We start from the raw sequence: 26,930 nt of genomic DNA on the forward strand, positions 1-26,930 counted from the left end.
ATTAATTTTTTTTTGTAAGTATTAATTAGTTAATTTATCGCCAAATTCCCTTTCTAAAATTAATTTTTTGCATATTAATTAATTTAAACTCCTCTTTCTTGATTTATCCAAAACAATTATTTAATTACTAAAAATTGAAAGACTTTCATTTCACTCGAGTGATTCATTAAATTTTGATTTTATAAATACAATACTGTTCTCCAATTTTACTATAAATTTTTATTTAAGATTTTCTTTTTGTTGCAGATTTGAAGAAATTTTCCCTAAAAGTGTAAAAGTGCCCGCCAAACTGTATACCCAAGCTGCACTACGGCTGCCCACCACGTGAGTATCAGAATTACGCAATTTACTTTTTTGAATTTTTTTTTTCAATATTAATAATTAAACCGATTTTAAGTGTATTTAATAAATTTTCTTTTCTGTCTTTTAGACAAAAAAAATTAATATTTGGACTCGTCTATTTTAATTTTTTATTTAATTAAATAGATTATTTAATAATAAGTAAATGCTGGTATTATTGTTCAGTCATTTTCAAATATATAAAGTGTTTACACATGACTTGTCCAAATATTTACCTTTTTTTCTTTATTTGAACATTTTAAAAAAAACATAAATGAGTCAAAACAAAAATTTAATGCGCAAGTTATTTTTCTTAATTATTTTCAAAATTTTAGAAAAATTACTTTCAAAATAATTCACCACAATTCTTCTTTCATTATTTTATTGGTGTTTTTTTGAAACTGCTAGACCCTGAGGTTTCGTTGCTTATTGTTATTGTCTGGAGGATCAGTTGCGTACGTAGATGCTATCTGAAATTAACTATCTTTTACCAACTTTTAGATAATTTTAGTACCACGGTTTCCCCTCTCATATCTATCTCTACACTAGAAACCAATCTCTACCTTTCTAGGACGGGGTTTTTTGTTGCTATGATACCAGTCGACCAAACAACTGCATTATTCATTCTGAAATTTAGTATTCATTTATTTATTTTTAATTTATGACATTCCAATTTATTTCTTAGACTATTATAATGAAGTTATAAATGTGATTTTTGAATACCTAGTCTTTAAAAAGTATATTTAGTTTAAATAACGGAATATTTCAAATTTCTTGAAGCTCTACTTTGATCTGTTATCTCTACAAATTAAAGAAACTATTAAAATTACTTTCTTGTCAAGATTGTCAATTAAATTCAGTTTTATTGGACTGGCCACTTTGGGTCTACAATTCTAGAAAACTTCGTGGACAGTATCTACCCATCGATCGGTTTCGAGCTTTTATCTATTATGTTATGGGGTTTTCTCCAATTCTAGGCTGATATTTTTTGAGTTGTTCTCTAGATAATCGGTAGTCTCTCGAGATGAAGTTTAACCCTATAAATTGAATAAGGTTTTTAATCTTCCTTTTTGGTTTTATCTGAAACTTTGGCAGTATCTTGTTAGTAATTTCATAGGTCTTTCACTGACTGAAATGATTGAATGAATACTTTGAATACTTGTTTTTAAAAGCTTTAAGCTAAACTGTATGTTCGGGAGGTAAATTTTAAGTGGAACTAAATTTTTTTAGGGAGTTAATTTAAACATTAACTTCTAGCTGTTTCTGTATTTACGAGGGTCGTTTGAAAAGTCCGTGCAAAGTCAGAGAGATAGCACCAATGGCGCGTATCGAGGTTATGTTTAGTTAGTAGTATCTCTTGGAAGAACACACACCAAGTTTCAGCCAGATCGGTCTATTTCTTTGTGTTTGGCATTCGTTTGAATCGAGGAAGTCGAGTGATTTTCAAAAAATGGACGAAAAAGAATTTCGTGTGTTGATTAAACACTACTTTATGAAAGGCAAAACGCCTGAGGAGACTAAAGAGAAGCTTGATAAACATTATGGTGACTCTGCACCTTCGATTAGAACAGTTTATAAGTGGTTTCAAAATTTTCGGAGTGGCCATATGGGCACAAGTGACGCTGAACGTTCTGGACGCCCTGTTGAGGTTACTACTCCAGAAATCATTGATAAAATCCATGATATGGTGATGGATGACAGAAGAGTGAAGGTGCGTGAGATTGCTAGTGCTGTGGGCATCTCGAATGAACAGGTACATAATATTTTGCATCAACATTTGGACCTGACAAAGCTATCCGCAAGATGGGTGCCGCGATTGCTCACGCTTGACCAAAAATGAAATCGTGTGAAGTGTTGCAAGGACGGTTTGCAGCTGTTCCAGAAGAATCCGCAGGACTTTTAGCGTCGTTTCGTCACTGTGGATGAAACATGGATACATCACTACACTCCTGCGGGGGAATCTGCGCCAAAAAAGGCGAAGACCGTTCCTTCGGCCGGAAAGATTATGGCGACTGTCTTTTGGGATTCGCAAGGAATAATCCTCATCGACTATCTGGAAAAGGGTAAAACTATTACAGGTGCATATTATTCATCGTTATTGGACCGTTTGAAAACCGAGCTGCAAGAAAAACGCCCACGATTGGCCCACAAAAAAGTCCTTTTCCGCACCAGCTCACACCTCAGCAGTTGTGGTCGCAAAATTAATGGAAATAGGGTTCCAACTCGTTTCACATCCCCCCTATTCTCCAGACTTGGCTCCCTCGGACTACTATTTGTTCCCCAATATGAAGAAATGGCTGGCGGGAAAAAGATTTTATTCAAACGAGGAGGTGATTGCAGAAACGAATGGCTATTTTTCAGACTTGGACAAATCCTATTATTCGGAAGGGATCAACAAACTAGAGCAGCGTTGGACGAAGTGTATAAGCCTAAAAGGAGACTATGTTGAAAAATAAAAAAGGTTTACCCTAAAAAATTAAGTAGTTTTTGTTTTTGCACGGACTTTTCAAACGACCCTCGTATGTAGTTACAATTGTTACATCTCCAGTTTGTACATGTCTCTCTGCAAGATGAAATCTTTCTTTTCTCTAATGATTTTGAATTTAGGAATCCTCTAGCTCAGCAAAAAACTTCTAAATCACCAGTTGGTTCATTGTACACCCTTTAAGACTTGGCGCTGTGTATAGTCAAAGTACCTGACAAGAGGGCTTCAACTAGATTCGAAGGATGACTCCCAACCACTTCATTCTTTCAAAAATCTGGGTTTCACTTGTGCTTTATAGTTGTTCCCAAGAAAGTTTAGAACAGCCCAAGGGTTCCAGCACAGTCAAACATTTTGAGGATCCAAATACTGCAAAATGTGGTAGCTGTGGGGGTGGTGTTTGGTTTTTTATGTCAGCAAAAAAACAACTGGAATTTTAAAAAACTCCCAACCATATTTCAGTTATCGAGAATCCTCATTTTGACTATCGCTCTATCAGGCAATGGTTTCACTGCGAATTCATACTCTAAAGATAGATTTCCCTTCTGCTTTCAGTTTGGTCTACTTGTAAGCTTGTGTAAGCTTTCATGACTATTTATCACTTTCTTTTTTGACTGAGTATATTATTTGAATACAAAAATATAATTTATTAAATGTAAATTCAGTAAGATAACGGAGTTTATACAATACAGAACATTGATCTAAGATATAGTTTCGTTGATTAAAAAATGCTTTGATTATTACTTGGAATTGGAGGATTGGCCAAGGTCAAATTACTACTAGCATGCAGAATTAATGTTCATTTTTATTAAGGACTTTTTTCTATGATTGAACAACTAACATATTGTGCTGTGCTCCAGAAAAATATGTGAGTCACATTATGTGACTGATAATCATAGTTAAATGTTATTTTTTTCCTGCTAGAACTGTTGTAAAAATAATAAATTATAAGTAAATAATACTATTTGATAATCTTTATCATCACAAAATGAGAAAAAGTATAATATAGCTGTAATATTCAAGACAAAAATTTACACACACAAAAAACTTGATCTAATATTCGGTTTTAAGTGCTTTCACTTCCTAATAACTGTGGCCGGTTTTGCTGTTCCCACTGCCCATGTAATCAAGGTTTCAGTGAGAGTGAACTTATAATAATATATACGAAGTTCTGAAAGAACTATTCTTTATGTTTTCCAATTATTTCTTTTATAATCTAATTAGAGCCTGATTGTTTACTATTTTTTACAACTCATCGTAAAAAGGAAGTATAGCAGTCGTTCTAATTTGTTTACTTTGAATTTTTGACGGAATCGTTTTGAAGGCTGTTGAAGAAAGGTAAACTTTCAATCTCCTCCGTCAGGTTTTGTACCTGCAATACTTGTTTTTGGGTTAGATACGAGCAGAAAACTTGATGCTAAGCTGTTAATTGTAAAAGAAACTTTACCTAATCCATTTTTTGGTAGGAAGGAACCTATTATCTAAACATACTTATCGATTGCCTGTAAAATTTATATATATACATTTTTTTTTTGCCTTTTTCTTGGCATTGGCTTTCGCCATACAGCCAGAATCGTCTAGGTCAGTGATGGGCAAAGTACGGCCCGCGGGCCAACTCCGGCCCGCGAAAGTATTTAATCCGGCCCGCCGAAGGTCCATCGACATGGATAGTATATGGTCCGCTATAATTACGTTTTGACGGTCGAGAAGTATAAAGTAGATTCTACTTAGTAGAATAATAGATGCATAACCTATAGGTGAAGCTAAACTAGCCGCGTAGTTACACAAGTGTGTAATGCTGTAATGTTTTTATAATATTATGATTAAAAGCTTTTAACACAAAATGCATTTTTTCTATAATTCTGGCTCTCCTCTAGAATTTCTTAAACTTTGTGGCCCCCCATTAAAAAAGTTTGCCCACCACTGGTCTAGGTGCTTATCACTAGAATATCACTCACTTTCCATTCTTACTTATAAATACATTCGCTTCACACATTCATACCTCTACTACAATCAACTATTTACATAAACTACATCTAATGGATGGATCAGTACTCTGTGCTCCTGCCATCCTTATAGCTTAACCAAAATTAAAATCACGTAATCCTACTGTAATCATTTTCGTGCATTCATTCTATAACTTTTTAAATACATTCATATTTCATTGCTAGCTCTGCTATAAACTTAAGCACATAGATGTTGGTGGAGAATATTATGTCTTCGTAGCGAAATGGTGCATCTAAATACCTGTATATATCGTCAAACATTCGTTTCCTTTCTACCAAATAACGTGGACATATCATTATTATATGTTTGAAATCCTCCTCCTCATTGCAATCTACGCAAAGAGGAGAGGACCTTTTGTTGATCCTGTGTAGATACGATCCGCACTTAATAAACTTTATGTACTTATAAGATTTCACTTTACAAACTGCCATTTCGTTGTAAATTACATGGTCTTAACTAGTTTTTAAATGAAATTTGGCTAAAATTCTTAAATTTGAAAAATATCATTTAGTTTTCAGAGCTATTCACTCGAAAACTCGCAACGATTTCCTTAACGTTTGTATCCACAATATATATTCAATAACCTTTGTATTTTTTTAATACTTCATTTATTAATAGCAAATTTTATCAAATAAAGTAACCTAGAGGAATTTCAGAGAAATGGGCATGTCACGCTTCTCTCAAAGTGCTGTTTTATTGATTCTAAAAGTAGAACCACTTTTTTGAAGTCTATGGGGGGGGGGGGCCTGTTTTTGTTTTACTGATGAATGCAGTCTCTCCCATCTTTAATACTGCCTCTTCTATCGCCATGACTTCACCACCAAAATTGCTAGCCAGCTCTACTGGGGTATATCAATCCGGGAATAGGCGGTTTTACGTTCCGACATCATTATTCCTTTAGATACCATCATTCCTAAACCCATCGGCATGCACATGCAACCATTCAGCTCTTGGAAATACCTTAAACTCGAACTAACAGCTGACAATCAATCATTACTAATGATCTACGTAATGAACGGCAAGTTTTATAAGATTATCACGTCCTTTTTTTAGACAAATTGTGCTCAGTCAGCGTAGTCACGTAAGAAAACGATTTCATTGCATTTAATCGATTATAAATAAATAAATGATGGTTAGTATCACTAGATTTGTATTATTATTGTTATAATTTAAACTGAATTAATTTTCTTTTGTAACAAAGGGCAGCGTTACAAATCGTAAATAAATAATGATAGTTGGTGAGTGCCTAGTCTACATTTTGAAACCAACTTATTTTTTACTATTTAAGAATTGTAAATTACAATCTCCAGAAAAATCGAACAAGTGTTCTCACCAATTGGCAATTTCGTAGCATTCGTAGAGACCAACTTATTTACGAGTACTTCGTAAATAAGTACTTCCCTTTATAAATAGTTATTTTTTTAAAAAAATATTCAAAATAATTCAGTTTCCAAACTATATTAAGTCGTTATCATACCGGTTGACCTCTTACACTAGCGTGGGTAGTAAATAAAAAATTTAAATTGACCCAAAGTAGCATTGAAACGCCTTCCCACACCAGTTTTGGTGCTTGTTTCTGCAAGCACATTTCACTTTGATTAATTATCGATTAATACCATATCGATATCGATTAGTATTCCATGTTTTTAATTGTTAATATCTTCATTTTCAATTTCATGTTTTTGTTTTACTTCTTTTCATCTGTTTTAAGAGGATGTTTTGATGATTTTCAATTTTTAATTGAATACACATTGAATTTACGAGAGAATAGAATAACATTATATTAAAAATATCTGTTTTAGTTTTCATTTAAAATTAAATCTTGAATCTTTGTAGCACACACTGATGTTACAAATAATATTCAATTGTTAGGACAGTTGTCTAATGTATCAAAAAGAAATTTTTACGCTCCGTTTAACCTAGCAACAGTGAACCAACTTTCTGTCTGAAAGTTACCCTTTTTTTCCACAACCAAATAGCGTCAATGATATACTCAATTCATGCTGTGGCTGGCCGCCTTTCCAAATGATTTCATGTTCTGGTGTTCCTAAAACAGTTATATCTCACTCGTATAGAGACTTCCTTTTTATTCTGAAGGCTATGGCAAGCCATTGTTTTCAAGGAATCGTCCATGAACTTTCCAAATTTTGTTGTTTACAAATAGTTTCAATCTGTGTGGGTTAAAAAAAACAAAAACTATTGCTTTTCTGGGCTTAGAAACGGAATTTTCTCTTTTTGAAAATTAAAAAAATATATACGAGGGTCGTTTGAAAAGTCCGTGCAAAGTCAGAGAGATAGCACTACTGGCGCGTATCGAGGTTATGTTTAGTTAGTAGCATAACTTGGAAGAACACACACCAAGTTTCAGCCAGATCGGTCTATTTCTTTGTGTTTGGCATTCGTTTGAATCGAGGAAGTTGAGTGATTTTCAAAAAATGGACGAAAAAGAATTTCGTGTGTTGAGTAAACACTACTTTATGAAAGGCAAAACGCCTCAGGAGACTAAAGAGAAGCTTGATAAACATTATGGTGACTCTGCACCTTCGATTAGAACAGTTTATAAGTGGTTTCAAAATTTTCGGAGTGGCCATATGGGCACAAGTGACGCTGAACGTTCTGGACGCCCTGTTGAGGTTACTACTCCAGAAATCATTGATAAAATCCATGATATAGTGATGGATGACAGAAGAGTGAAGGTGTGTGAGATTGCTAGTGCTGTGGGCATCTCGAATGAACGGGTACATAATATTTTGCATCAACATTTGGACATGACAAAGCTATCCGCAAGATGGGTGCCGCCATTGCTCACGTTTGACCAAAAATCGAAATCGTGTGAAGTGTTGCAAGGACGGTTCGCAACTGTTCCAGAAGAATCCGCAGGACTTTATGCGTCGTTTCGTCACTGTGGATGAAACATGGATACATCACTACACTCCTGCGGGGGAATCTGCGCCAAAAAAAGGCGAAGACCGTTCCTTCGGCCGGAAAGATTATGGCGACTGTCTTTTGGGATTCGCAAGGAATAATCCTCATCGACTATCTGGAAAAGGGTAAAACTATTACAGGTGCATATTATTCATCGTTATTGGACCGTTTGAAAACCGAGCTGCAAGAAAAACGCCCACGATTGGCCCACAAAAAAGTCCTTTTCCATCACGACAACGCACCAGCTCACACCTCAGCAGTTGTGGTCGCAAAATTAATGGAAATAGGGTTCCAACTCGTTTCACATCCCCCCTATTCTCCAGGCTTGGCTCCCTCGGACTACTATTTGTTCCCCATTATGAAGAAATGGCTGGCGGGAAAAAGATTTTATTCAAACGTGGAGGTGTTTGCAGAAACGAATGGCTATTTTTCAGACTTGGACAAATCCTATTATTCGGAAGGGATCAACAAACTAGAGCAGCGTTGGACGAAGTGTATAAGCCTAAAAGGAGACTATGTTGAAAAATAAAAAAAGGTTTACCCCCAAAAATTAAGTAGTTTTTATTTTTGCACGTACTTTTCAAACGACCCTCGTTAAGGCTAGATATAGGTCCTTAGTCTTGGAGATCAAGACCACGACTCAGTCCTAAACAACTATCAGTTCCTCCTTTTTGCAGCAAAATAATTATTTTTCTTGTAATAAATAAACCAAAAACGTTTAAGTCATACACGCTTAAACGTGTAAAGATTACTGCGCTAATACTCCAATACTGTTTACATTCTGAATCTTGTGATCCAACGTCAGTTAATCTTTAATAAACTCTTTATGTTGGACTTGTTAATAATGCTCAATAGATAACAGACTACAGGGTTAAGGTTGTAATAATATTTGTTTTGTGCTTCAGTCAGTCGTCTGTAGGCGTCTCTCATCCAAGATTTGAATTGGAATTAATTAAATGTAAATTTAAATGTGTGATTCACTTCTATGCATGTATTTACTCGTTATTAATTCGTGATGGAAATTTTTATTGTGTTTTTTGTATACCTCAAAGTGGGGGAGAAACCTTATGTGTTGCTTTTTTAAGTCGCATTTATCTCAAATTTAGGGTTTTAATTTTCATTTTTGTTATTACCAGTTCAGTAGTGTTAAGAAGAATGTTTGGTCCAATACTTGAAGAACCCAGAAAGAGTATTTGGACATTTAAAGAACTAATTCGATTAAAAACGTGATTAGATCCGTATTTTTGACTTTATTCGCCTTAGCATGATTATTGTATCTCTCACCAGATTGCAGTACAGGTTTCTGAAGTTTTTCATATTTTCTCAAATAAGTCTTCAACAGTTCTGTTTACTAACTATCGGTAAACTTGAATTTTAATCACTCGGTTTATTTTAAAGATAATGGGACAAGGTCAGGAAAAAATGGGGATTCGCAGGTTCATGAGGGATAGATCGAATAGTTGCTCATCACAGAAAACGGTGTATCAGTGATGGTTCGCAGGATTGTTCTACGCAGACTTTTCTCTACAATTCAATAAAGAATTCATTAAAATCGGATAAACACGAAGAGAGATATTGAGGTTTGAAATTTGAAGAAATTAAAAACCATCAAAAATTTAACCATCCATATCTCAATAACTATAATCACTAAAACATTGCCATTTATACCAGTTATAGAGAAGACTTTTCTCTACAATTCAGTAAAGAATTCATTAAAATCGGATAAACACGAAGAGAGATATAGAGGTTTGAAATTTGAAGAAATTAAAAACCATCAAAACTTTAACCTTCCATATCTCAATAACTATTATCGCTAGAACATTGCAATTCGTGTCCGTTATAGAGCTAACTTTCCTCTACAATTCAGTAAAGGATTCATTAAAATCGGAACAATACGAAGAGAGATATAGAGGTTTAAAGTTTGAATGATTTACAAAACATCCAAAATTTAACCTTCCATATCTCAATAACTATTATCACTAAAACATTACCATTTATACCAGTTATAGAGAAGACTTTTCTCTACAATTCAGTAAAGAATTCATTAAAATCGGAACAATACGAAGAGAGATATAGAGGTTTGAAATTTGAAGAAATTAAAAACCATCAAAACTTTAACCTTCCATATCTCAATAACTATTATCACTAAAACATTGCCATTTATACCAGTTATAGAGAAGACTTTTCTCTACAATTCAATAAAGAACTCATTAGAATCGGATGAACACGAAGAGAGATATAGAGATTTAAAATTTAAACGATTTACAAAACCTCAAAAATTTAACCTTCCATATCTCAATAACTATTATCACTAAAACATTGCCATTTATACCAGTTATAGAGAAGACATTTCTCTACAATTCAGTAAAGAATTCATTAAAATCGGAACAATACGAAGAGAGATATAGGGGTTTGAAATTTGAAGAAATTAAAAACCATCAAAAATTTAACCCTCCATTTCTCAATAACTGTTATTACTAAAACATTGCTATTTATACTAGTTATAGAGAAGACTTTTCTCTACAATTCAGTAAAGAATTCATTAATATTCGCCACATAGGAGCACTTGCTGGTGTGGGTGTTGGTCTAGTAATCAAGAGCGTGGGTGGCTTTTTTAAGAGGGAGATCCCCAGTTCCGAATCCCGCGTATGACCACTTTTTATTTGGTAGAAAAAAATTGTTTACAGTAAAGTATGAGCTTCAGCCACCGTGCACGATAGTGGACAGTTAAGCCTGCAGAAAATAGGCGATTACGTACTTTACTTTATAGGAGCAAGTAAGGAGCTTAAGTGCAGTCGCTTCTTGTTTGTAAGAGTCAATATTTGGATCGTTTGACAAATAGGCTGTTGTGCTTCGGTAAATCTTGTTGAGTTCAAGTTGTTTTGAGACTGGGTGAGCCCCAAGATAACGTACGGTATCCGCTACAATTTATTGTGTACAAGAAGAGGGGTGACGATGCTTAAAGTTCAGGAACCTTTAGCTTTGCAGTGAAAGTATGATTACAGATTTACTTTAATTCAATGTTCAGATAATGTTTAATAAATTGTAGTTAAAATGAAAGTTTTTTACGCACAAATTTGTTCTTGAATAATAAAAATTTTGCAGTATTTGTTTTGTAACGGCCAATGCCTTCTATATAGTGTATTGAAGGAGAAAGGAAAGTGCTGGCTGGTCAGGACGTCTGCTCGGCCATAGTCGGAGTGGGGATTGGATCACAGACTCTTGTTCTTCTCTTGCAGTCACTCCTTCAACTCTCTCCTTATCGCTATCTTTGTTTAGAGTAAGAAGAAGTAAGAGAGAAATAGAGAGAGAGAGGACAAAAACCACGCTCGCCTACATGCTGGCGCAGCCTCCGCCTGCCTCTCTTCTGGCCTCTCTTTGCATTGTGTTCGTCCACCCCTCTCCTTCACAGCTTCACACTAACGAACACATACATACATACAAATCCTCTCCTTGAACTTGAAAATGTTGGCGGGTACAATCTCCCCCCAGTACACTACAATCTTCTATTTGTTTGCCTTTGTGTCTATGTGTGGTCTTTATTTCCAAATAGACACACCATACACTAACACATATACAGTTTCTTGTCACATACCCTTCCTACTGATAGTCTTAGGTTACTTCTTCCAGTAATATCCCGCTCGATATATCCTCCCTGTGTCCCCGCATCCGACACAAGTATCTTTTTTTTTTAATGCTAGTGTCTCGTAATTCCTGCCAGTGCTCATATTGTGCACCAGAGATCTCGCCGATGCACTCCCCCGCTAGCTCTGGCTCACTTTCATCAACAGCATCGTAGCGGTGACTCATTACAGAAGTGAACGGCACAAAACTTCCATCTTGTTTTCCTCCAGCTCCAGCTCCAGTCCCCTAACACTACCACCCAGTCTCCGATGTTTCTTAGCTTCTACAGACGAACTTACCATCAAAAAACAAAGAAAGAAAAGTGCAAGTGTGAGCAAAAAAAAAAATATTGCGACAAAATTCTTTTTTTAAACATCTTTTTAATGGATCCTCATTCTTTTTGTATGTATGTGCTAAGATTATTAATTTTTTTAGTTACCCTTACTTTTAATACAAAGAAGTATTGCTATCGTGTTAATTATTTACACCAACACCGTTTTACAATACACAAAAATGTTTGTGTAGGTTTTAAAATTTTGTACACATTCAGCAAATAATAATTTTGTTTGTTTAAAATAAAAAATTTTTTGGTCTTTCAAAAACCACGTCTCAAAGCTCTGGGAATTTTAGCCGTTTTACTTTTTTATTACTGGTTACTTGTTCTTGTAATTAAAAACAGAAAAATGTTGTTTGGATATTTTTTTAAATTTATTTCTTATTCACATTCTACAAAAAGAATAAAATGTAATTAGTGAATATGATAAAAGAAGACTTTATGACCGGGATCAGCTTGAGGAGAGAAGCTGCCCACCGACAACACTCTCGCTGGAGTTTCTTGTACTATTGAAGCTGGTCACGAGGCCAACAGCGTTTTAATCGTCGTGGAGGACGATATGGAATCGTTGTGGAGGCAAGATTTTGTACAGGAGGATTTGTACAGAATGGAAGAGAGTCAAAGAATTCTCTATATTTAGATTAAGATTCGTCAGTAACGTAAGAGATTTTGAGGTCATTATGGAGGGTGGAGTTAGAGACATAAATTGGAGAATTTGTAATCTGACGCAGTATTTTGGATTGGAAGGACTGGATCTTTTGTGAATTAAAAAGTTTGGCTGAAACCCACAGCTCAAGTCCGTAAGTCCAGATCGGTTTAAGCACACTGCTGTACGAGGGTCGTTTGAAAAGTCCGTGCAAAGTCAGAGAGATAGCACTACTGGCGCGTATCAAGGTTATGTTTAGTTAGTAGCATCTCTTGGAAGAACACACACCAAGTTTCAGCCAGATCGGTCTATTTCTTTGTGTTTGGCATTCGTTTGAATCGAGGAAGTCGAGTGATTTTCAAAAAATGGACGAAAAAGAATTACGTGTGTTGATTAAAACACAACTTTATGAAAGGCAAAACGCCTCAGTAGACTAAAGAGAAGCTTGATAAACATTATGGTGACTCTGCACCTTCGATTAGAACAGTTTATAAGTGGTTTCAAAATTTTCGGAGTGGCCATATGGGCACAAATGACGCTGAACGTTCTGGACGCCCTGTTGAGGTTACTGCTCCAGAAATCATTGATAAAATCCATGATATGGTGATGGATGACAGAAGAGTGAAGGTGCGTGAGATTGCTAGTGCTGTGGGCATCTCGAATGAACGGGTACATAATATTTTGCATCAACATTTGGACATGACAAAGCTATCCGCAAGATGGGTGCCGCGATTGCTCACGCTTGACCAAAAACGAAATCGTGTGAAGTGTTGCAAGGACGGTTTGCAGCTGTTCCAGAAGAATCCGCATGACTTTAAGCGTCGTTTCGCCACTGTGGATGAAACATGGATACATCACTACACTCCTGAGACCAAAGAACAATCTAAACAATGGGTTACCAAGGGGGAATCTGCGCCAAAAAAGGCGAAGACCGTTCCTTCGGCCGGAAAGATTATGGCGACTGTCTTTTGGGATTCGCAAGGAATAATCCTCATCGACTATCTGGAAAAGGGTAAAACTATTACAGGTGCATATTATTCATCGTTATTGGACCGTTTGAAAACCGAGCTGCAAGAAAAACGCCCACGATTGGCCCACAAAAAAGTCCTTTTCCATCACGACAACGCACCAGCTCACACCTCAGCAGTTGTGGTCGCAAAATTAATGGAAATAGGGTTCCAACTCGTTTCACATTCCCCTTATTCTCCAGACTTGGCTCCCTCGGACTACTCCAATATGAAGAAATGGCTGGCGGGAAAAAGATTTTATTCAAACGGTGATTGCAGAAAGGAATGGCTATTTTTCAGACTTGGACAGATCCTATTATTCGGAAGGGATCAACAAACTAGAGCAGCGTTGGACGAAGTGTATAAGCCTAAAAGGAGACTATGTTGAAAAATAAAAAAGGTTTACCCCAAAAAACTAAGTAGTTTTTATTTTTGCACGGACTTTTCAAACGACCCTCGTATTTTGGATTGGAAGGACTGGATCTTTTGTGAATTAGAAAGTTTGGCTGAAACCCACAGCTCAAGTCCGTAAGTCCAGATCGGTTTAAGCACACTGTCGTTTATGTTCCAGTGGTAGCTTTAATTGCCTGCCAATTAGTCGTAACAGTAACGTTTGTTTCGTCGGTTGAATTCAAGTCTTTTTTCAGTTTAGTGTGCGGATTCCACGTTAGTCTTTTGTCAATGTACAATCCCAAGGTAGCGAACTAAGTTAGCAGAAGGAAGAGGAACTGAGTTAAAACTTATAAAGGGACAAGAATTACGACGCAGAGTAAAAGTTATCTGTTCGCACTTTTGAATATTGAATTTGATTCTCCACTTTTTGGCCCAGAGTTCTAGTTTTGTGTAGATAAAATTGTAGATGAGAGGTAGCAGTTGTTGGATTCGAAACAATTTTAATTAAGCGATAGAATATTCTGAACGATCTGCTGGGATTTCTAAATTTTAGGATAATAAAGTCTACTAATTTTGTAATTTTAATTCAGAAAATGTGTAAAGCGAATGAACCAAAGGTTCTGGTACCCCTCAATTCATTTCTATTTTAGAAATGGCTTTACATTTTTTCACTATAATTTGAAGTGCATAATATTTGTTTTGTTTTTTGTCCTCTAATCTTTGAATTCCATTTATCCTATCGTCCAAACGTTTTATAAAAGAAAGAAAATTATCTCGTGAGTTCTAATCTTGTTGATGCATGTCCAATCTTGTTTGTTCGCGTTGCATAATAATAAAACATGCAAGTGTTTGAATTATTATTTAAAAACATATGTTTGTGTGCAACTTTTATTTATTTTGCTGCAATAAATGTAAGTTTTTAATATAAACCATCCAAGCCTGGAAAATGTTATCGTTGCTTCTAAGGTTGCTGGAAAGGAATTTAGGTAAGGAAAAGCTATTAAGGATGCTGAATTTCACATTTCAGACTATATTTTATTACTTAAGTTGATTTCAAAACTGATTTTAATGAAAAAATTGTAAAATCAAATATAAAATTTGTAATAAAAGAACAATTAAAATAGTGTAATAAAATAAAAATTACTTAAGTTTCTGTAGCTTTATACTCAATTAAAAAAAACACAGAACTAATGTAATTAAAATGATAACAAAAGCTGAAAGATAAAAAAATAGCTAGCAGAAAGACATCTTGAAGGATAAATTGGTAATAAATCGTAAAGTGGAGCATTTATCGTGCCAAATGAAAGGTGAACCGTAATAACGGAATATTTGTGTTGGCGTAACTTGAAATGCTACAGTTTTTTTATAGTTTTACATTTAAATTTCTAATCAAGGACACAGATTATTTGTTTTTCTTGGTGTTTTTTAAAATTTATTTTCACTTATAAAATAAAGATTTAAAATATTAATATCTTTCTATTTGAAGGAAGTAAAACTAGAAATGAGTGTTCAGCAAAAAATGCTGGTTTTTTGATGCGGCTCTTAATGAATAAAAATATTTTCTAGCTAACGATTGTGCGGGAAAAATGATCTCAAATGAAACGGTAGAAATCAACAAAATAATCATCGGCTAGCAAAAGAAATTACAACTTAAAACTTACTTAAGTTAGAGGCTTTGGCCCGGAGCCCTGTTTTGGGGTTTCGAAGTGTGTTAAGTCTGTGTTAACCTATGGGTGCAGAGTAGGTCTCAAGAGTGGTGGCTTGCCACCACTGGGCAGAGACAGGCGAAGGAGTTTATTAAAAGGCTATTCGCCGAGGCTGACTGCAGAATTAATCCGTCAAGGCCGTGGGGCTATAAGGATGATTGTTGGCTTATTAACTGGCCACTGCAGGCTCAGGAAACACATGCATCGCATGGGCCTGGCAGATGATAGCCTCTGTAGGTTCTGTCAGGCACGTGTTGTGTCAGTGTGAGGGGCTTGTCTGGCTAAGGATGTTACTTTTCGGGGAGGAAATACCAAGGCCTGTGAGCTTTACCCAAGAGCCGCTCTCCAGCATCAAGAGTCTGATTAAAAGGACGGGTCTGATGGGTGAGCTTTAGACTGAGGGGAGCCACAATAGATCCAAAGGGGTCGCAGTGGCGTAGGCCTTGAGGCCGCCCTAGTCTAATCTAATATAGAGGCTTACTTTAACTGACGAGTTTAAAAATTGTTAGGATATTTCTTATTAGGATCCAAGAGCTAGTCTTCCCAAACAATTCTTCTGGAGTAAAAAACCATTGCTTTAAAAAAATTAACTACTGCATATTTCAGCTAACAAATATAGCTTTAATTTAACAAATTAATTTGGGTGACATCCTCTACGAATAAAAGAAGCTTTGAACTTTCATGAATTATTCTAAAAGCTAATGGTTTTTCGAAGTCTCCTGCAGCAGCGCAGTTCTTTTTTCCAATGCAGAACTGCTTTAATGCCTTTTTTGGGGCCCCAAAAGTTAGCTCTCGAAGTTGCTTAAACAGGAATCTGGGTACAAGTTTTGTCTCACTGTTATTTTAAATTTGTCATTCTATCGTGGCACGATGAACAGTAAAGAAAATACTGCCTTAACTTTTTAAGTCACCAATACTATCCGTTTTTACGTAAATTGCATCAGAATTTTGGATAAAGAAACTAGCAAAAACAGAAGAAATATATCAGAGATGATATATAATTATATATTCAGAAAGCATGTGCCAATTATAACTACAGAACATACACAGAAATAAACCAAATTTACACTCACATTGTACAAATTCAATCAAGAAGGCTGCGGTAAAAGCCACCAATGCAATCATCGGATTATATCTACAAAGAGTGTTGTATGGATCATAATTGATCAATGATTATTCTTTTACGGCTTTAAATAGACTTGCTAATAAGATGGATACTTTTAATAGAATTTATTTTACATCTGAAGATCCATTATACACGATCGTAACATACTTAGCAAAATAAATATATAATTTTTTAAAAGAAGATAACCGAGAAAAAACCCTTCTTTGGTACAAACAATGTAAATTATTTTACAAATATCGAATGTAGATTAGGCAGATAAAAAGTAAAAAGCACTACTATTTCCGCCCCAAAAATACTTGAAATTCTTTTCAACTTCCGCCGTCTGTGAAACATTTATCAAGTTAGCAAAACTTCTATTATAGTCTGGACCATTAAATAAAACAGCGTCATCAATTCAAACTATTTTAATAGCTAAAATTTTCATAGTATTATGCAAGAAATGTATTTTTATGTGCAGAGTTGTTGTTTGGTTCCCCTATAAATAATCTTGTGTTGAGAAATTACACATGAAGTACAAATGTTTATACAGGGCTTAAAGAAACAAAGCAAAAAAAAACCTTGCCGGAAGTGGAGCCATTAAGCTTGAGATTCTATTCACAAGATCTAGTTGACATTGGTTAATATAATTCTGAATATAGTTTGCGGTTAGAGAATTCGGTTCAGTACACTTCAATTCATGACTACAATTTTTTTTTTCAATTTCAGAATTTTAGAAAAAATTTAATTATAGATAATATTATTCAGATTATAAAAATGACCAATACATTGAGTTTTTTGATTTTTAAATTTAATTTTATAAACTTAGACGGAAAATTCTACCTCCCATCATCTTGAACCAAACTCCTGTACCAACTGTGGGACAAAGTACGCTACCTTGGACTGCACCTAGACAAACGGTTGACATGGAATCCCCATACTAGTCTGAGAAGACAAGAAACTAACCAACGCTACAAAACTTCTCGCCAGACTACTTGACAAGCGTTCGAAACTTAACCTACATAACAAAAGATTCTCATACCTACTGTTGCTGCGACCTATTTCGTCATACGTCATCGAAGTATTGGGGATCGACTAAGCGTTCCAACTCACTACGCCTCCAGACTTTACAGACAAAAAAATATTTCGAAAACTTCTTAACGCTCCGTTCTATGTATCTAACCTCACACTATCCATAATGACCTCAAAATCCCTTTCATTACTAAGGTTCTTGCTAACACTCGTTTCCCTCAAATTTCATTCCTCTACAGCAGCTCATCCTAACCCTCTCATAGAACACCTATCTTCCTCCACATTACCAGAGTAATCCTCTAAGGAGATTGAAGTGAAGATGGCCTCGTGATCTACCCTTTTTTTTTTTTTTTTTTTTTTTAAAGAGGGGTGAAATGCATCTTACGCACATTGTGCCGGACTCCCTCGCGGCCTACCGGCTAAAACACCCCCCTACTACCAGGCCTAGCCTGGATTCGCTTGTGCAGCACTACTTCAGGCTAGGCTCCTGTTCCTTACCCACTAGGGGTTATCCTCCTCTCCATCCATGTCTCTTCTTTTAAGGGTTAGAACTGCCCTTGTAAACATCGCCACAGCATTCCACTGCGCCCTGCCAGAGAGCATTATGCTTTGAAAGCGCTCAGGAACCCATTGACCCACTCTTTCTTCCAGATCTCTTCTGATACGACCCCATCTTTCGCACTCAAAGAATGTGTGATGGGCGTCGTCTCTTATTCCTGAACAGTGGGGGCAATTTCCCACCGACCGCTTCCCTATCTTCCGGAGAAACTCCCGGAAGTAACCATGGCCACTGAGGAGCTGGGTGAGGTAGTAATCTACCTCACCAAAACCTCTACCAACCCAACCTCTGACATCTGGGAGCAGAACTGCCGTCCATCTGCCACGAGTTTCCCCAGTCCACGCATCTTGCCACGCAGCCATTGTGCGTTCCCGCTCTTCTCTGTAGGCTGCTGCTCTATCGGCCTCCCACCTTCTTTCAAAGAGCCGTTTCCTCTCACCGGCCAGTAGCGCCACGGGAATAACTCCCGCGATCACCAAAATGGCCGGTTCAGAAACTGTTCTGTAAGCGGAGGCAATCCGTAACGCACCAACCCTCTGTACCCGCGCCAGTCTCTTTCTGTATACCTCCTTCTGGAGCGCGTCCGCCCAGATCTCAGCCCCGTATAGCAGTAAGGAGTGCGCTACTCCCATTAGCACCATACGGGTATGAGCCCTAGGGCCCCCTACGTTAGTCAGTAACCTACTTAACTTTCCGACATATTTTGATGCCTTATCGGCGGCCTTCTGTAATTGCTTGCCGAAAGTTAACTTGGCATCTAAGGTTACTCCTAGATACTGGACAGCGTCCTGTGAGACAATCGTCTCTGTACCCACCTTGAATGGGAGGCCCGTCTCAATCCGTCTCCTGGTGAGCATTACGACCTCTGTCTTCGCCAGTGCCAATGACAATCCGTGTGCCGCCATCCACCAATTTACCCTGCGCATAACCTGGTTTAACTTCAGCTGGGCTACATTGAGGTCCCGCGCCGAAATTAGAGCTGCTACATCATCCGCGTATCCTATCAACAGCGTTTCCTCCGGTAATATTAGCCGAAGTAACCCGTCGTACGTTATGTTCCAGAGGTCAGGTCCTAGAATCGAGCCTTGCGCTACTCCGGCCGTAACATTCATGGATCTAACCCCTTCCTCCGTCTGATATACTACAACTCGGTTACTGAAATAATCACCTAAGATCCGCTGCAGATATGTAGGGATCTTGAAGTCCTCTTCCAACGCGCGCATCGCATCTACCCATCTCAGCGAATTGAACGCATTTTTAACATCAAGTGTGACTAGCAGCACTATCCTTTGCAGCCACTGGGAGTGATCCTCCGCTCTTTCCACGGCTCTCACAACTTCCTTTATCGCGTCTAGGGTCGATCGGCCAGCCCTGAAGCCATACTGCCTCGGTGACAGATCTCCTGCCGCTTGCACATATTCAATGAGTCTTCCTCTAAGGAGCTTTTCGTACAGCTTCCCAGCAGTATCAAGCATGCAAAGTGGGCGGAAGGATGTGGGGAGTGATCCCCCTTTCCCTTTATCGATCAATACTAGCCGCGCCACTTTCCATCTGTCACAAAAAATTCCAGCTTTTAGGCATGCGTTAAACATTCCCAATACTAAGTCAGGATGCTGCTGAGCAACTTTCTTCAATATCTCGTTGGCAATGCCATCCGGGCCAGGGGCCTTTCTGGTTTTTAGGGTACGTACTGCACCCTCCAACTCTTCCTCCGTAAACAGAACGGGGGTCTCTATTTCGCCCCAAAGCCTAGCTGGCCTTGGCGGATGGGAGGGAAACAGCGTTCTCACAATCTCATCAACGGTCCGAGCATCCAAAACTGGCTGCTTCATAAAACCCGTTAGCTTCTCCATGACAATCTTATACCCCCTACCCCAGGGATCAGCGTCCACCTCATCTTTTAAGGCATCCCAGCAGCGATTCTTGCTTCTGGCTATTGCCCTTCGCAGTTCCTTCTTGGCCAATTTGTATTCCAGAGAGCGACTAAGCGCCTCTGGCCGTTGCCGTGCCCGCTGGGCTCTTCTTCTTTTCTATATGCAGATTTTACGCAAATCCGCAATATGAGTAGTCCACCAGTATACTGGCCGTCTACCTCGCCAGGGGGCCTTCTTAGGCATAGATTGCCTACATGCCTCCGAGATAAGCTCCATAGTAGTGGCTACCACAACTTCCGCTCCTACATCTTCTTCAGATTGAACTAATTCTACCTGGGGCTTTCCATCGGTGAGGACAGCTTGGAAGACTTCCTCATTCAGCCTAGCGAGATTCCACGCTGCAGGCGCAGTTCTAGCTCCCAGATAATCAGAATTTCTTTCAAAACCTATGTTGAATGTGATGTACTGATGATCACTACCAGTGAAATCCTCGATCACCCGCCACCCACGAACACGTGCCGCAAGTCCCTCAGATGCCAGGGAGATATCTGGTATAGTCTCCGTATACCCCGGTCGCCTGAAAGTGGAGGTGCTTCCTTCATTCAACACAACGAGCTCCGTTCTAGCTGCCATTTCCACGATGAGCCTGCCTCTCATATCCGTAACGGGCATTCCCCATTCCACCGCCTTTGCATTTAAATCCCCCACAACCAAAATCCTACCGCCTCTCCCCCGGATATCATCTTCTAGGGAATTGAGCTTTCGCCTAAATTCATGGATGCTCTCGTTTGGAGTAAAGTAACAGCTGAAGTATGCCGTACCTCTGCTCCGTGATCTACCCTTATCGTGAGAGCAAAGCACGTTAAAGGAGTGACACCACTGGGTGCCTTCTCTACTCATGATTTTCTTTATCAGGATCCATATTTGCTTGTTGCAACAACCGTTGCAGTTGTAAATTCCAATAAAAGATTTAAAAATATATATTGTATATATATAATTTTTATTTTTTTTTGCATAAAACAAAATTAATGTCGAAAACTCAAGCAAATGGCTTATGCCATGCCTTTAATGCCATATTTTTGTATTTATTGTTGTATTTGCGTAATTTTTAGTACTTTTATTATCATCCTTACAATAAATTGAAGTAAAATTAGCAGGCTTGCCATCTTATTCCAATTTAAATTGCCCAAAAACGAATTTTCCCTCAAAGTTGTTGAATTCTATATACCTAAGTGATAATTATAATTTTGAAATTCGGAAATCGATCAGAGATAGAATAAAAATCGATAAAATCAAAGGTACAGCAAATAAAAATAATTACAGATCTAGATACGATGTTTTAAGTGAATCGTTGTTAAATAAAGAACAACTAAAACTCTAACCAAAGTTCTGTTACGCATATTTTCATTAAAAATCCTGTTAAAAAAAAGATTACTAAGAGACAAAATATTAAGTTATTTATGGAACTTTTTACCTTAATTCAAGTAAAAAAAGTAAGAAAAACGAACTAGCCCAAGGACAGCGCGCTGTATTATCGCAGCTGTATCAAGGCAGCTGTATTATCGCAAAAAAAACGGATCAAAGCAATATTCAGTTGCAAGAAAATTTCATCGTGATGCTGAACGCATTATAATCATATGAACATTTTATTCTTCATCAAAGACCGTGGATAACGTGGATAAAAATGGAAAAAAAGAGAGATAAACCTTGACTGACAATATAGAGGAGAAAATTATTTCATTTGGTTGGCTTATTTATTCATACTGGTGGTACTATTTATTATTACGTTCATTCCAATTCTTTCAGTTTCAATTCATGCTTTATTTTTATTCTCGGACAGAAAGTTTATTTATTAAGTGAAAGTAAATCTTTTATAATACCGCAGAAACTTAATTTCAAAACTACTGCCAGTTCCAGTGTCCAGATCACTTTCACCAGTGACCTGCATCCTACTACCTGTTCTCAAGCGATTGCTAACAAAAACAAAAACAAAAATTTTTTAATAATTACTTCGGCTGTCTCGTTTAAATTTGCCAAGATTAGGAGCAACAATGAACAACTCTCTCTCCTGAATTTACTGAAAATAAAATTTAATTATCAAAATACAGTCGAACCTCTTAATAACGGACACTGGCGGGGGAAAAAGCAAAGTGGCCGCTGTTTGGAGGTGGCCGTTAGCAGGAGTGTAGGCAAGTTTCATCATGAAAAAATATGTAATATGTAAAAAAAATGTACATAATTAATGGGATGAAAAAAGTAATGCCAGTTTCAGTCATTATAAAATTTATTATGCCGAGCTTTCGACCACTAGGCACTAGGTCATCTTCAGAGCTGTGGAACATATTTACAGTGTGTTAACAATTATATTACCAATTAATTATATTGCAATGAACATGTATAATGTAACGAAAATTTACAAAAATATTTACCTAATTCACAATATACTGTTTTACATCATTAAGAGGGTTGGTGTGCCTTCTGTCTTGTCTGTTCATGGACTGAATGTGATCAGTCTATGTGTGATATGTGTTTGGTTGTAAGGAAGTCAGTGTTGCCAATTGTCAAGTATTTTGTAGTAGGTTGGCCGTATTTGTTGTTTAAATTATTGGTGTCAGTTTTGAAATTTAGACTGTTTTCTGTCTTAGATACGAGGGTCGTTTGAAAAGTCCGTGCAAAAATAAAAACTACTTAATTTTTTGGGGTAAACCTTTTTTATTTTTCAACATAGTCTCCTTTTAGGCTTATACACTTCGTCCAACGCTGCTCTAGTTTGTTGATCCCTTCCGAATAATAGGATTTGTCCAAGTCTGAAAAATAGCCATTCGTTTCTGCAAACACCTCCTCGTTTGAATAAAATCTTTTTCACGCCAGCCATTTCTTCATATTGGGGAACAAATAGTAGTCCGAGGGAGCCAAGTCTGGAGAATAGGGGGGGGGATGTGAAACGAGTTGGAACCCTATTTCCATTAATTTTGCGACCACAACTGCTGAGGTGTGAGCTGGTGCGTTGTCGTGATGGAAAAGGACTTTTTTGTGGGCCAATCGTGGGCGTTTTTCTTGCAGCTCGGTTTTCAAACGGTCCAATAACGATGAATAATATGCACCTGTAATAGTTTTACCCTTTTCCAGATAGTCGATGAGGATTATTCCTTGCGAATCCCAAAAGACAGTCGCCATAATCTTTCCGGCCGAAGGAACGGTCTTCGCCTTTTTTGGCGCAGATTCCCCCTTAGTAACCCATTGTTTAGATTGTTCTTTGGTCTCAGGAGTGTAGTGATGTATCCATGTTTCATCCACAGTGACGAAACGACGCTTAAAGTCATGCGGATTCTTCTGGAACAGCTGCAAACCGTCCTTGCAACACTTCACACGATTTCGTTTTTGGTCAAGCGTGAGAAAATCACTCGACTTCCTCGATTCAAACGAATGCCAAACACAAAGAAATAGACCGATCTGGCTGAAACTTGGTTTGTGTTCTTCCAAGAGATGCTACTAACTAAACATAACCTCGATACGCGCCAGTAGTGCTATCTCTCTGACTTTGCACGGACTTTTCAAACGACCCTCGTACTATAAATTATCATTTCTGTATCAGGGCACAGCCCTGAAAGTGATCTAGTCCCTAGGTCGAAAGCTCGGTAGAATAAAATTTTATAATGACTGAAAATGGCATTAATCTTTTTCATCCCATTGAAACTATGATTCAATCACTAAAAATAATGAACAATAAGTACATAATTAACTTTTATTTTTTAGAAATTATGCAAACTCACAGTAATAATTGAATTTCTTAGAAAAATAGAACTAACCTTTCGGCAAGTTGACGATGGCTCGATTTGGTTTTTGCAAAATCTTCTAACACCTTTATTTTCTCTTCTAGAGTTAACCCACTTTCGTTTCAGAGACATATCGGAATAAAATAATATTGTTCGTCCAAAGTTATATTGAAAAATGATTAAAATGGTACAAGATGTATGGAGCTTATATAGGAAACTTTAGGAAAATACTTTTAATAATAAGGTGGTCGTTGGTGGGAGGTGAAACATTATAATCCGTCCCCCAAAATCAATGTCCGCCTTCGCTATGTAGAGTGCCCGTTAGACGGTGGAGGTTCTTTTATATAGAAAGTGTATAGGGGTAAACACGGGGAAATCCAAAAACTGCCCGTAAATGGAGGTGGTCGCTAGTGAGAGTGTCCTTTATGGGAGGCACGACTGTATATATATTTTTAAAAAATATAAGGTCTATCTCTAAAAATTTTTTTTAAATATCTGGTGCAATCACTCCACTCGTCTTTCTCAAAAACCAAAAATCTCAAAATATTGAAATATTTATTCAGTAAAGTACCATCATCGATTTAGTTGTTTTACTTCAAATTTAGAAATAAAATAAGTCACAAATTTTGCTTAAGCAGGTAGCAAGGACAGTTCAGTATCCAAGAAATTATACTTTAGTGGGTAGTCTAATCCTCAAAAAAATCTTCATCACTCAATAAAAGTGCCTGAATAGAAATTTTCTTGGAGAAAAAATGTTTTAATTAAAAGTTTTTGATCAAAAGAGGAGAAAGATTATTGTCAGTATCAGTTATTTCAGTAGATTGTGCGAATTGATTGCTAATATTTATCGAAATTCAAAGCTTAGCAATCAATTGATTGTTTAAGACAGTACCTCTGAAGTATACGATAAATAAATATTGCTATACTACAATATAGCATTTGCAGGAATACTAATTGGAGCAGCTGAACAAATTTAAATATCTTACTAGTATTTTTTGTATGCAATGCCCTAATCTCGAAAAATACTGCAATATTCAGCTTCTTTCTCTTTTATTATGTGCTTTCCCTTTATACAGCGTTCCTATACTTCCTAGAGGGCGGGCAAAAAAGAGTGGGAATAAAGCCAGTACAAACGTGCTTCCAAATCAGGATACGTGTCCAGCCTTTCAAAGACGATTCAATGCTATCTAGTGTAGTACGTAAATACGCCCCCTATATTGATACTGCTGCATTCACCAAAATATAAACTACAAAAAAATAAGAAAAAAGAAATTGCTTGTCTGCAGTATTCTGCAAAATCTGCTAGTATAGTCTGCATCATCCCCATACACTGGGTTATAAGTTAGAAGAAGTATGTTGGACATATTTTCTTGTTTACGTAATTTGTTATTTTGCCTTCAGTAATGCATCCTTAAAATATCAGCAGATATATTTTTGTATGTGATTTTCTGTTAATTATTTTTAGCAAAACTCATGTGATCTTAAAACATGCAATTGGTAATTATATTTTGCTATCACACATAAAGAAAGGAAAATAGTTGCTTGCGTTATTACATAACAGTAAATTGGAAGTTATTAAAAATAATTTAGTTCAAAAGGTTACATCAAACAAAATTTAGCTCTACACTGGATTGTAGCACAGGTTATGTAAATACGAGAATACAGTTATTTAAAATACTGCAATACTTTCATCCTACTCCGATTCGGTCCAAACCAATCAGAACATTCAGTTCCATTTAAATTTTCTCGAAACCTGGTTCCGAAAATGAGTAAAAATCAGTTTTATTCTATGAAAATCTGCGAGTCCACCAGTTCGACTGAACTAAATTATTCCTCCAGCTGACCTAGTACGATACTTAGGACTGTACAATGACAAGAGACTCACCTGGAACCCACATACTCGACTGAAACGACAAGACGTGAACAGACGCTACAAGCTACTTAGTAGACTACTTGACCGCAGATCCAAACTTGACTTGAATTACAAACTGACAATTTACAAGACACTGTTAAGACCTATATGGACATACGGAGCAGAAGTGTGGGGCTTAACCAAACCCTCTTACTCCATACGCCTGCAGACACTACAGTCTAAAATCCTACGGAAAATCCTGAATGCTCCATTCTACATTTCTAACCTTACAATACACACCGACCTTCACATCCCTTTTGTCACTGACCCAATTAAGACTCGCTACCGCAAATTTCACAGCCTCCTAGCTCTCCATCTTAATCCTCTTGTACAACAACTCTCCTCTCCTCACCTTCCAGACAATCCTCCTCGTCGCTTGAAGCGGAAGTGGCCTAGGGACCTATTGATGTGAATATCCACCGAGAAAGAGTTTCACCAATGGGTGATTACTACTCTTATCATGACTTTCATGTGAATTTAACCAGTAACATCAAATTTACTTGATGCAACATTTGTTGCAGTTGTAAATATGGCTAATAAAGTGAAAAACTATAAAACTATTGGATTTATAAAATGAAACTATTATCAATAAAACTAGTGGACGCTTAATTTGTAACGCTAACGAATTAAGCACTTTCTAGCATTAGTACATCTTTAAAGGAATTTAGGTTGAAATAGCTAACTCAAAGAGTTGGCTAAAAATAAAAATTACTAGTTAAAAAGATGGTCCATTTGTAAGCATTATTCTGAACGTATTTAGTTGTAATTACAAATCAGAAGTTGTAAAACGGATTTGGTTTTGTTTAACAACTTTTTGTTCTCTAAATTGGATAATTTTTTTTGGTTTATTTTAATAATATTTGTATGGAATAATTCTTTTGTTTTTGAAGTTATTCTTTTTCCTCCAATTCATTTGTAATCCACTAATTATTCCATACATTTATATTCTTCACATTCTTTGCAAATACAAAACAGCAAAAGCATATGTAAAAAGATTTGTCAGATGGGTTCCTTGATCACTGTAAATATATATTATTTTGTCAAGTATAGTTATATGTTATAAAGTCAAATAACCACATAACTTCAAGAAGATAAACTCAACTTCTATTTGAAGGTTATTTACAGACTTTATTGTGGGCTGCAGGTCGTGCTTTCAAGAAAACTACTATTGCTTCCTATAGATGTCAGTACTGATCATTGTTCGATGTTTGC

General features: G+C 36.8%; 2 protein-coding genes across 4 annotated transcripts in view; one reads left to right on the forward strand and one right to left on the reverse strand.

Annotated features, from left to right (window-relative positions):
* The window catches only part of msi (RNA-binding protein musashi), a 631,163-nt gene that overhangs the window by 440,537 nt on the left and 163,696 nt on the right, over positions 1 to 26,930 (forward strand). For all 3 annotated transcript variants that reach the window (XM_074140661.1, XM_074140663.1, XM_074140662.1), the window contains one exon: positions 247 to 324. The gene's annotated coding sequence lies outside the window, so the exon portion shown is untranslated. The remainder of the gene's footprint in view (positions 1 to 246; positions 325 to 26,930) is intronic.
* On the reverse strand, positions 20,187 to 20,702 carry LOC141460356 (uncharacterized). Its single transcript, XM_074140276.1, has one exon. The coding sequence runs from the start codon at positions 20,700 to 20,702 to the stop codon at positions 20,187 to 20,189; it is 516 nt and encodes a 171-aa protein (XP_073996377.1).

Source organism: Rhodnius prolixus, unplaced genomic scaffold (genome assembly GCF_049639745.1).
Source record: "Rhodnius prolixus isolate KJV_2025 unplaced genomic scaffold, Rpr scaffold_6, whole genome shotgun sequence".
In the NCBI taxonomy this organism is placed as follows: Eukaryota; Metazoa; Arthropoda; class Insecta; order Hemiptera; family Reduviidae; genus Rhodnius; species Rhodnius prolixus.

Bases quoted from the DNA above. Each gene is read 5' to 3' on its own strand.
- LOC141460356 (XM_074140276.1), bottom strand. From the start codon at position 20,702: ATGCCCGTTACGGATATGAGAGGCAGGCTCATCGTGGAAATGGCAGCT.